This window comes from Coenobita brevimanus, chromosome 29, assembly GCF_032717465.1.
Source record: "Coenobita brevimanus isolate Jiangsu-jjx chromosome 29, ASM3271746v2, whole genome shotgun sequence".
NCBI classification, from domain to species: Eukaryota; Metazoa; Arthropoda; class Malacostraca; order Decapoda; family Coenobitidae; genus Coenobita; species Coenobita brevimanus.
Window position 1 is genome coordinate 20,416,649 of NC_136982.1, and position 13,280 is coordinate 20,429,928.

General features: G+C 39.6%; 1 protein-coding gene across 1 annotated transcript in view; it reads left to right on the forward strand.

The window, feature by feature from the left end:
* The window catches only part of LOC145394982 (cell adhesion molecule 3-like), a 414,549-nt gene extending 406,420 nt beyond the window's left edge, over positions 1-8,129 (forward strand). Inside the window, exons 8-9 of the mRNA XM_080268731.1 lie at positions 7,718-7,947; positions 8,103-8,129. Of these exons, the coding sequence (XP_080124857.1) occupies positions 7,718-7,947; positions 8,103-8,129 (257 nt within the window). The remainder of the gene's footprint in view (positions 1-7,717; positions 7,948-8,102) is intronic.
* The last annotated feature ends 5,151 nt before the right edge of the window (positions 8,130-13,280 follow it).

The following is a 13,280-nucleotide window of genomic DNA, read 5'->3' on the forward strand; positions in this document are numbered from 1 at the left end:
AGCGAATGAATGCACGTGAGGTTTTGTCAGGTGATAATTAGCCAATTTCTGGAGTATAACACTATCACATACCTGTTTTTTTTTTGGTATATATTATTTGGTAAAAATATAGGGCATAGGGCTTATTTCAATGGATGAAATCTGTGGAAAAAGAAGGGGGAAATTTCCGTAGCGCAGCGCGGCGTGGGAGGTGAGAGGAGAGGGTAATGGAGGGCAGGTAGAGAGGGGAGTCACGAAGGGGGTAAAATAGCTAAAATGTCAACAATGGATGGGAGTACAGATGAGATTTGGAGTGCTGACTAGTGTTGGACATTGGCAGTACTGATAGATGATACAAGCCACCACTTGAGAGCCCGGGATAATTCAAAATAACACAGAATCACAAAAGTGACGCCCCGCGGTATGATCCATTGTAGCCGAGCGTCACGAAAGCGACACCCCGCGGTTAAGGGGTTAGACTGCCTATGACCTCCGGTCCTTTAAATGCAGTGTGTCCAGGCATCTAGAAATAGTTTTGAACTTAGCTTTCTCCCCTTTTTTTTTTTTTGGAGGGAAGAATTCTGCCAACTGTAAAGCCTATGTCCCACTGTCAGGAACTTTCCCATGACATGCCACGATCTTCATGACTTTGTGTATCGCCGCATGTTGTCATGAGTATCATGGCGTGACTTAGTGATGACGTAGCGCTGATGTGGAGAACTTGGTCATTCTTCGGCGTTCTTAGCACGCTACAACAATTTTTGGAATGTTCAAAAATTGTCGGTGTGGGCACCAACAAGGAGAACGTGACATGTTGTGACGGTAACGTCATTTATCTTAGCCATGACTAACCGTGTCTTAGCGTGTGTTTGCTTGTCATAGCTTGTCGTTAGGTGTGACTTGACGTGTTGTAGCAATAACTTGGACATCAGATCCGAAGACCCACTACGACACACGAAGTTATGCCTACGACAGGCAAAGTCATACGTAAGACACACTACGACAATTTGCAACACGCTTCGTGGCGGTGTCTTGGCTTCCTCCCTCCTCCCCTGCCGCACAGTCGTTTTTTTTTTTTTTTGTCATTTATATCATCCCGAAATATTTGGATTAGCAGATTTGTTTTTATACTGTTAGAAAACTGAGTGTAGAATAAGATAAAAGGGAAAAAAGTAGTATTGCATAAAGTAAAGCAGTTATGACGAGTGTAAGTTGAAAGAGCAAAGAATATTTGTACCAAATCCGCACTCTCGAGTTTTTTGTATTCCGATCATTTTCTCACTCCGAAATATTTGGATTAGCAAATTTGTTTTTATACTGTTAGAAAGCTGCGACTTTGTAGAATAAGATGAATGAAAATAGAAAGTGATATTCCAAAAAGTAAAATAGTTATGATGAGTGTAAGTTGAAAGAGTGCATAAGAATGTTTATACTCTTCCTAGTTTTTTTTTTTTTTTTTTTTTGGTCACACTTTCGAAGTTTCCCATGAATGAGAATAGTATCTGAACTGGAGGTTCAGTCAGGCTAATATCAGACCAGTTATCTGGATGCTAGACGCAGTTCCTGATTTATGGTGAATATTTCTTTGTTTGGACGTGAATCCGAGTCTAAAGGGCTGTTTGGAGACTTTCAGGTTGGACCTAAACCGCGAAAGTGTTAATAATAACTGTTGATGGGTAATATGCAAAATAAATCCTAGTGAAGCGGTGCTTTGAACCTTCACTGCCACCTACAATATGACGCCTAAGCTGAAGAAAATTATCTGGGACACTAATAATAAAGCATAAGAGAAATCAACAGACCTAAAGAGAAAATGTGTCATGTGCTGTTATCTAACAGAACCCTGAGGTTCAGCAAAGGCTCCCCTAATATGGACAAATTCATCTGAACATAGAAAGAATTAAATAGAAGACAGTGTTGTCGTAGTGAAATGATGACTATAGAACCAGTATAAGGGGCCCACACGTTTCACGTGTAGAACCTGAAGGCCGGACGACGCTCACATCACTCCTCTTATTCTACTCGTAACTCCCAAAACTTCAAAACAAAAGTTGCAAATTAAACTGTCCCCAGTGTTTAGTAGTAACCTGCTTAGTACTTAAAACATTAAAAAAAAAAAAAAAAATCTAATTTTTCAAAGATTCACATCATAATTATAGGTTTGTTTGTTTGTTGATGGCCAGACAGTACAAACTGATATTGTACAACCTTTGCACAACATAAACAATTTTCATCTTTGCTCTGGTTAGTCAAAAAATGGTTCAATATATAAAAAAGTATAGCTCGATTTGTATCAACAAAGATGATGGCCACTGTCGGAACATTTTCATTTGACACACCCATCCTCTCTTTGTCCATTTTCCACTATGGGCAAATTCTGGCTTTATTCATTTTTACGAACTTGATTGACCTTCAGTGCCAAATCTAACAGTCTCCATCCCACCATTTTGGGGAGTGCGGAACATTTTTGGCTTTATACCTCGTCCTAGAATTTTGACTCCTTCATGGACTTTAAACAAAATCTATCTATCTATCTATCTTCATGCCAGACGCCTTAATCCCATAAGGGATGGCCACAAACAAATTCCCTCCATGTCGCCCTGTCCCTCGCCATTTCACTGCCCTGCTCCCAGCTCACACCCCCCTCTCTCATATACCTCTCCACTCCATCCCTCCATCTCATCCTTGGCCTCCCCCTCCCTCTCCCCCCCTCCACCTCACTCACATACACTTTCCTCGTCAGTCTTTCACTTTCCTTCCTCTCCACATGGCCAAACCACCTCAGTGTGTTTCTCCTAACGCTTCCTATCATATCCACATCCACACCACAATGCTCCTTCACATCCTCATTTGTTAGTCTGTCTCTCCATGTGACTCCACATGCTCCTCTCAAATAACCCATTTCCACTGCTCTCACTCTTGACTTCTGTCCTTCCAACAAGGTCCAAGCTTCACATCCATACATTAGAGTTGGTATCACATTACTGTCATATAACTTTTTCACTTCCATGCTCACTTCCCGGTTTTATATCACTGCTTTCAAGGAACCAGCAACCTTTCTTCCTTGATGTACCCTTTCAAGCACTTCATCCTCTAAACTTCCCTCCTGACTCATCACACTATCCAAGTACTCGCATTTTCCATTTCCTCCCCATCCAAACTCACTGTACATTCACTGACTTCATTTCTCTCGAAGACCATAACTTTACTCTTCCCTACATTCATTTTAGATTCCATTTTTTACACACTCTCCCAAACTCATCCACCAAGACTGCCAGCTGCCCTTCATTTTCACTTAACAACACAACAGTACAGGGAATTTCCAAACACTGCCCTGTCTCACTAGGGCCTCTCCAACATCCACTGCCCTATCTTGTATCTATTTTATAACCCCATCCATATACAGATTGAACAACCATGGAGGCATGACACATCTCTGTTTCAATCCAGCCTTCAAACAGAAGAATTCACTCAGTTCGCTATCCACACGCACTGCAGCCTTAACACCCTCGTACATACTCTTCACGGCATTCAACAAATTCCCATCTACTCCATATATTCTTTATACTTTCCACAATCCTTGTCTATCCACCCTGTCATATGCTTTCTCCAAATCCATGAAGGCCGGATACAACTTCTTTCCCTTCTTGAGAAACTTTTCCATTAAAGATCTAAGAATGAATATCTGATCTACGGAACGTCTTCCCTTCCTAAAACCTCCCTTTTCTTCTCCAACTAATTCCTCTGTTATTCCCTAACTCTGTCAATAAGTATCCTACCACATGCTTTTCCTATTACACCAAGAAGACAAATACCTCTGTGATTACCACATGCTGCTTTTTCCCTTTTTCCTTTGTATTAGGGAATAATTATACCTGACTTCCAATCCTCCGGGACTCTACCCTCCTCCCAGGCCAATCTGCACATCTTCCACATCCATTCTACTACCATCTCTCCCCCGTGCTTCAGCATTTCACCACACACTCCATCAATTCCTGAGGCTTTCCCCATTTTAACTTTCTTCAGTGCTTCCACAACTTCCACCCTACTGATTTCTTCCTCTCTTCTCACATCCCTCTGTCTCCCAGCTATTCCCCAGCCACTTACACTCGCGTTACTGTCATTCTCTATGTTCAACAATTCTTTAAAGTGTTCTCTCCATGTGCTCACTTTTTCTCCCTTCTCTACTAGTAATCTATCATTTTTATTTTTCACTCCCCAACTAACTTCTTTGGCAACCTTTCTAACTCTCTTTACCTCTTTCCAGAACATTTTCTTACATTCCCTCCACTTTACACACAAATTCCTTCCAAATTCCCCATCCACTCTCTTCTTACTCTCTCTTACTAATCTTTTCACCTCTCTCTTCCTCTTTACACATAACTCTCTCTTCTGTCTCTCAACTTCTTCCATGTCCCTTTTTCTCATCCACTCACTATGTGCTTTCTTCTTTTGTGCCACAACCTGTCTCACCTCTTCATTCCACCATGCTGTTCCCTGCACCCCCTTTCGTCTTCTCCTCAACCCACACACCAAATCACATGCTGCACAGATTTCTTCTGTGAATATCTTGCACACACCTTCCACGTCCCCCGGCTGCTCCAGTCCATATTTACCCAATTGCTTCTCCAATTCCCTCTCATATTCTGCCTTTTTTCGATCCTCTTGCAACCCTTCCACTCTTCTTGCATGAACTACTTCCTCCTGTCCTTCCCTTCTTCTATATCTCCATTACATTTGGACCTTGATTCTCACCACCTCTTGGAAAGTCCACTCCCCCAACCTCAGTATACTTTTGCATCCATTACACACCTTCTCATCCTTTCATCTACACACACATAATCAATTATTGCCTTCCGTTCATTCAGTTCATCCACCCTTCTCATCACTCGCCACTTATACCAATGGATCATTTTGTGCCTGAAGAGGGTATTAGCTATCACCAACCCACTCCCAGCGCAAATGTCCACTGAAGCACTGCCATTCTCATCCATCTCTGCAGGCACACCCCACTCACCAACTACTCCATCCACCTTCACATTCCGTACTCCTCCATTCATACCTCCAATCAAAAACACTCTCCTATTCCTTTCAAACTTTTCCATGCTCGCATCCACATTTGTCCAGAACTCTTCTCTCACTCTGCTTGCACGATCTTGGGTTGGCGCATACACGCACACAATCGCCCACATTTGTAGTCCAACTCTGAATCTTACCCACACAGTCCTTGAGCCAACCGATCCATACTCTCTTATATTCTCCTTCGATCTGTTACTCACAACAAAATCAAATTTGAAATGGCCTTCTTTTGGCCTTTGTTGATCTTGAAGGCTAAAGTAACACAACAATTGATAAGATTGGCTGCAAAATTTTTTTGGGGGGTCTATGGAGTGACTTTTTTACAAAGAATGCCTCCTTCTTTTGTTTTAGCGTCTACTCCCAAATTTAATGCTGCCTCTTTTCCACCACTACGTAACGTAAACTTACTGTGAGCGCCGACCTGCCTCAGATTTAATAGAGGACAATGTTCTCGTAGTGAAGTGATGAATGACCCCGACCCACCTAGCATTGGTGATTCATGTGGAAGATACGTATTAATCCGGCTTGATTTCCCTTCCGTTAATGGGTATGTTTAGTTACATCTCTCTCTCTCTCTCTCTCTCTCTCTCTCTCTCTCTCTCTCTCTCTCTCTCTCTCTCTCTCTCTCTCTCAGCTTACTTAACACTTCCATCTCATTCCTGCCCCCCTCCCTCTCTCTCTCTCTCTCTCTCTCTCTCTCTCCCTCTGTGTGTCTGTCTGTCTGTCTGTCTGTCTGTCTGTCTGTCTCTCTCTCTCTCTCTCTCTCTCTCAGCATACTTGACAATTCCTTCTCATTCCTCCCCCCCCCACTCTCTCTTTCTGTGTGTGTGTGTGTGTGTGTGTGTGTGTGTATTATTTATCAATCTCTCTCTCTCTCTCTCTCTCTCTCTCTCTCTCTCTCTATATATATATATATATATATATATATATATATATATGTCTATATGTCTATAGATCTATCAGCTTACTTTGTTCGCAGTGACTCAGGCTAGTGCATATTAGTTTTTTTTTTTTTTAATCAGAATATACTTCTTCACTTTTCTACATTAATAGTGTCTTACTTCCATTTTCCTTTATTTCCGCTCTTTCCTTCCCATTTTTGTCTCTCTTCTCTTAACACTCCACACCCTTGCTTCTTCCTCCAAATCCTTCTGTTTCCCTCCGCATCCCCTGTCTCGATCTGCATAATATATCTGCCCACCAGCTTCCACCGTACCAACAGAGACTGAGAGTGGTGAACCTAAGCAATGTGTCTGTCATGCGTGAAAGGCGGATCTGCGCCAGCGATCGGTAGCGCTGCGCCCTAAATGGATCGGTCTTCGGCGCACAAATGGATCGATTTCTGCGCAGATGATGGATGAGTTTTCCTTGTGCTGACTTTGGATAGTTTAGGTTTTCATTGCTTAACAAACCTCTTTTATGAACAGTTTTTTTACTTGTCACCAAGGAATGGATAATATAGTATTAGTCCATAAATAAAGATATCTCACCAATGAATGGATAATAGAGTATTTGTCTGTTAATAGAGATATGTCACCAATGAATCGTTAATATAGTATTTGTCCATTATTAAACAGTTAATATAAAATTTGTCTATTAATAAATATATGTCACCAATGAATGGATAATATAGTATTTGGCCAATAATAGATAGCCTATGTCACTAATGAATGGATAATGTAACATTTATCCATTTATAAAGATTTTTCATCATTAATGGATAATAAAGTATGTGTCTACTAATAAAGATATGTCACTAATGAATGCTCAGTATGTCAGTATAGTATTTAGCTCTTAAGATATGTCATTAATGAATGATTGGTATAGCATTTGTCCATTAAAAAAGATATGGTTTTCGGTTTATAAGTGTCAGTGCTATAACATCATATCACTCCTATTTACCTCACTGTTATGTCGCGCTACGTTACGTCAGTGCTGTTATATGTCCGAGTAACTGACGTCATACCACGCTCTTTTAGTGCAGCCATATCATGTCAGTACTATCATGTCATGCTCTCATAAAGGGAACGGCGTCTCCCCACTCTTTTCATAGAGGAAAAATATATTCTGCCACATTATTCTGTAAGGTGGCAGCTTCTCTCTCTCTCTCTCTCTCTCTCTCTCTCTCTCTCTCTCTCTCTCTCTCTCTCTCTCTCTCTCTCCTTGTCTTGTACAGCATTTACTAGTCTATCGACAGACACACAGTGGGCGTCAGCTAGGTATGTGTCTACTTATCTTCTTGCCTGTCTCTGCATCTTGTTGTGTACAGTTTTATTTGTCTATCGACAGAGATATAGTAGGTGTTTAGTGAGGTGTCTGTCTACCTGTTTACCTACCTTTCTCTAATTAAAGGGACAGAGTGAGCCTGACTAAGGTATTCATCGACCTACCTAACTACCTACTTACAGAGACAGAGAGCGGTGTAGTAAAGTATCTAACTCACTGTCAACCTACCTGCCTATCTATGTATCTGTATAGACCGAGGAAGTGTGAGTGTACTATCTAGCTACCTATCTACCTATGTAAGTACCCACAGAGACAGAGATGGTATGACTGACATATCTAACTATCTATCTATGTACACACAGAAACAGAGGGGTTATCAGTTATGTATCTAGCTACCTACTGTATCTACCTATCTGTGTACCCACAGAGACAGAGGGAGGTGCTCGAGAGGTGTCGTCGTCAGGGGGGTGGCTGAATCTGACTCGGGTGGTGCCTGAGGACAGGGGCTGGTACAAGTGTGCCACCACGCACCCATTTGGACACTTTGCATCACATTCCGTCTTTATCAACGTACTCGGTCAGTACAGTATCATTTGGGCCCATATGCCTTTGAACTCAGGAGACATTCTAGCACCTCCTCACCAAATCTGCAGCATCTACAATGTCAGTATTTATGCAGTCAGTGTACACACACACACACTCTCTCTCTCTCTCTCTCTCTCTCTCTCTCTCTCTCTCTCTCTCTCTCTCACACACACACACACACAGTGGGAGTCAGAGGTAGCAGACGTGCGACGTCGGCGCTCCATTCCAACCAGCACGCCCAGTGGCATTACCTAAATTAGTATCTTTATATGAGTCAAGCTTTGTACCAGGTTAGACTAAATGATTTTTCATTATTAAAAGAAAAAAAATAATAAGAAGTTTAAACAAGACTTGTTCAAACAGAAAAGAGAACCAAGAGGCTAAAGAATGCGCTCAGTCAGCTGAGGTTTGTTTAGACTACATCTGTCCCAGGGAATGTACAGTAAGTACACTGTGCTTTTAGTATTGCAAAATAGACACATACTTTAGTAAAGCAAATTTGGAAAAGAAAAGGGATAAAGGTAGAAAGCAAAATGATGATTTCTACCAAGAACTGGTTGAAGCGGAGACTCACAATAGACTGGTTGAACGTGTACACAAACTGGAAATGGCTTTCAAAAATTAAATTGATGAAATAAAGAAGCAGATGCACTTGCAAAAGGAAGAAATAGAAAAACTAGGAAGGGAGGCCAACAAGAAAGACACAACCATCAGTGAACTAACAGTGGAACTGAGTACGCTTAGGAAGAAAATGAGTGAAATGGCAAGTACAGTAGTCAATCACGAGAGTGTTATGGAAGAGTTCAAAAATGATACTGAGACAATTAGGCAAGTAAGCAGTCTGATAGACCAACACAGTGATATTGAAGAGAAGATAACACAGGTGAATGAAGCTGTGCAAAGCTACAAAAATTATGTGGAAACCACATATGCTGAAATGGTGAAAGTAAAGAAAGACTTAGAAACAAGGGTGGAGGAAAAAAGCATTAAACAGGAAGTGAAAAGAATAATCCAAAACAATCCAAAGTTAGTTAGAGATTCAGTAGATATAAACAAATCTATAGTACTCACTGGTATAGAAGAGGAAGAAGTAAAAAACAAGATCACAAGAGACAAAAAGGAGATGGCAATGTAATGAGCTTACTGAAAGAAGTATCAGAGGATATCTATAGAAAAGAAAGAGAAACACAAAAGGTTAGGGAAATACGAGAAAAGCAAGACAAGACCTCTAAAGGTGACTTTCCAGAGTGTAAACACTGTGGAGGAGATACTAAAAAATGCAAAGAATCTTATGGAAAAAGAGGAGTTCAAAAATGTATGGATAAAAAGATGCCTAACACAAGAGGAACTGGAATTACTGAAAGAGAAAAGGGAGGATGCAAAAACAAAAAATGAGGGAAGATCAGAAGAGGAGAAGAGCAAAATTTTTTTACAAAGTAATAGGATTGCAGGTACGAAAGTGGTACACAAACAGGATGGAATAAAAAGAATGAAGGCAGTAAAACCATGTCATGACAAGTATATAAACAAGATGATAAAGTTAATGTACTCAAATGTGGATGAAATGGTATCTAAATTACTACAGATGAATGATTATGTCAGAGAAAATAAACCACAAATAATATGCCTAACTGAAACAAAATTAACACCAAGGATATCCAATGACATACAAAACTTAGAGGAATACAATATATGGAGAAGAGACAGAAATTTAAAAAAGGGAGGAGGAATTATAATATTAACTAACAAAAATTTAAAAGTCACAGAAATAAAACCAGATACACCATCACAAGTAGAACTGATTGCAGTAGAGAACAACACATCTGAAGGGAAAGTAATTGTAGCCAATCTGTACATGCCACCCAGATCAAACACATGGGAAAGAGACGAATATGAGGACCTGGCAGAGAGTACGATTAAAAGTTTAAGATCATTACTACATAAAATGGAAGAGAAATCGGAAAGAATTATACTAACTGGAGATTTTAATACAAATATAAATTGGAATACTCTAGATATAATTAGCCAAGAAAAAGCTGTTGGGACCAAAAGCTCCTAGATCTCGTGCAAGAGTTTTTCCTAACGCAACATGTGCGGGAAACCACCAGAAAAAGAGGACTCGATGTACCTTCAGTGCTAGATCTAATATTTACTAGGCAAGAAAATGATACTAACAGTTTAATATATCACCCTCCACTCGGCAAAAGCGATCATGCACTACTAAATTACAACTTCAGGATAACATATGACATAGTTAACAGCAATGAAAGTTACAAAAAGAACCTAAACTATAAAAAGGGAAATTATCAAGACCTAAAGAAGTATTTCTTAGAAGTTGATTGGGAAAATAAGCTTAGAGGACAAGATTTAAATGCTGTATATAAAAAATTCTGTGATTTTTATGAAATAGGAGTCCAGAAGTACATCCCACAGCACAAAGAAGCAGATAAGAAAATACAGAAATGGTTCAATACAGAATGTAAAAATTCAAAAGAAAGAAGAGATTTGTTGTGAAATAGATACAGAAGACACAATAGTGAAAGGGCGTATAATAATTACAAACAGGCAAGAAACGATTATACAACAATAAGGAGGGAAGCCCAAAAACAGTTTGAGGAGGATATAATAAATAAAAGTAGTGATCAACTAAAGCTGTTTTACAGCTACATCAGAAGCAAAACCATAGTAAAAGATATAATGCAATCCATTATGGACGAGGGAATCACTTATACGCAAGAGAAAGATATTTGTGAAGCACTAAATAAGAATTTCTAATTAGTTTTTACAGAAAAAAAAAAATTGAGAGGGACTATTATGTAGAACATGCATGTCCACACATACTACCAGATATACAAATAGCAGAAAAAGTAATACAGGAGGAGTTAAGTAAATTAGACAGAGGATAAGCAAGTGGTCCTGATGAAATTTCATGTTGGGTACTACGAGAATGTGTAAAGGAATTAAGTAAATTATTATTTTTAATTTTCAAGAAATCCTTGAGTCAAGGTAAACTACCTGATATTTGGAAAAAAGCAAATATTGTCCCCTTATTCAAGAAAGGAAATAGACAAAATCCACTCAACTACCGACCAGTATCACTGACCAGTGTTGTAAGCAAGGTATTAGAAAAGCTTATAAGAAAAGCTTGGGTAAATCATCTAGAAGAACACAGTATGATAACAGAAAGACAGTTTGGTTTCAGAAAAGGAAAATCATGTGTTACTAATCTGTTGAGCTACTATGACAGAGTAACAAACACAATACAGGAAAGAGAAGGATGGGTGGACAGTATCTATTTAGATTTCAAGAAAGCTTTTGACCCAGTACCACACCAAAGACTTTTATGGAAACTGTACCATCAAGGAGGAATTCGAGGCAAACTGCTTTGTTGGATGAAAGATTTTCTCATAAAAAGAGAAATGAGAACAGTACTAAGAGGAAACTACTCATCATGGAAAGAAGTGACTAGTGGAGTACCACAGGGTTCAGTGCTGGCACCAATCATGATTTTAGTGTATATAAATGATATAAACAGTAACACTGGAAATGAAAGCTATCTGAATATGTTTGCAGATGATGCAAAAATACAAAGGAGAATTACTAACACAGACTCTTGTAATGAGCTACAAGAAGAATTAAATAAACTTCATGAATGGGGTAGTACATGGCAAATGGAATTCAATGTGGACAAGTGTCATGTAATCAAGTTTGGTAAAAGTGGAAAAAGACCTGATTGGGATTATAAGTTAGGAAATAAAGCCCTATACACATCAGAAAGAGAGAAGGACCTAGGTGTGATTATCAATAACAGACTATCTCCAGCTGACCACATCAGCGAGAAGGTACGGAACATGTATACACTGCTTGCAAATATGAGAATAGCATTCACATACATAAATGAAGACATGCTAAGAAGGATAATAACATCATTCATTAGATCAACCCTGGAATATGCATCAGTAGTCTGGAGTCCTCATCTCAAAAAACACATAGGCAAGATTGAAAAAGTTCAAAGGGCCGCTACAAGATGGATACCAAGCTTAAGGGATCTAAGCTACGAAGAAAGACTAAATAAACTGAATCTACCAACACTACAGGAAAGATGGAAAAGAGGTGACATGATAATGCTATATAAGTGCATATCAGGGAAGGAGGAAATAGACATAAATGATTACTTAACATATGGAGAAGTATCAGCAAGAGGACACTGCAAAAAACTGCATAAGAAGAGAGGTGATAAAGACGTAAGGAAATTCAGTTTCCCAAACAGAGCAAGTGATCAATGGAATGCACTACCGAATGAAATAGTGTTTGCCAAAACAATTCACAATTTTAAGGATATGTACGATAAATATGGTTTAAGACACGGGACAGTACGAGCTTGACTCATTCCTGTAAAGATACAATTAGGTAAGTACAATTAGGTAAGGTAAGTACACGGAAAGGTTAACGTAGAAGAAAGTATTTCATATGTGTTGTGAAAAATAATTGGTTAGGAAGAGGTGCACTAGAAGTCCTCCCAAGCCGACCAAAATATGGGCTTTCCTTTAGCGTTATGTAGCTGATGCTTTTCTATTTGACTTCGTTTTGTTACAGTAACCCCCTCATGAACCTTTGTTTTTAGGGGTGTTTTATTCTTATGCATCACACTCTGTCTTTATCAATGTCCTTGGTACGTCTTTTTATTTGGTTACTAATAGCTACGTTATCTCCTCCTGGGGGTAGGAGGGGTTTTCAAGAATATTCCCCTAGTATCCCTGTTTGTCGTAAAAGGCGACTAAAAGGGTTGGCAGAGGGTTAGTGCCCCTCCCCGGAAAACAACTAACTAAAAAAACAAACAAGAAGCCTCGGACAAAGACTGACCAAACGATGACAACCCAGGACCGGACAAAGGACTTGGTAATGGCTACGTGGAATGTAAGAGGAGCAAATGATGAGGTGAAAGAGAGAGAGATTGTCCAGGTGCTTGAGGGTGCAAAAGTGGATGTATGTGGAATGACTGAAACAAAATGGGGAGGAGAAAGTGTGACAGAATGGGAGTATGGATGGGGTATATGTGCAGGAGTAGGTGAGAATGAGAGGGCAAAGGAAGTAGTATGTATAGTTGTGAATAAAAGATGGAAAAAGAGCATATGACAGTATGGATCAGTTGGGTCAAGGATTGTGTGGGTAAAGTTGAAAGTTGGAATACAAATGTGGGCGATTGTGTGTGTGTATGTGCCAATGCAAGATCGTGTTAGCAGAGTGATAGAAGAGTTTTGGACAAATGTGGAAGTGTGCATGGAAACGTTTGGAAGGAATGAGAAGGTGTTTCTGATCGGTGATAAGAATGGTAAAGTAGGGAATGTGAAGGTGGATGGAATAATTGGTGAGTGGGGTATGCCTGCTGTGAGAGATGAGAATGGCAGTGT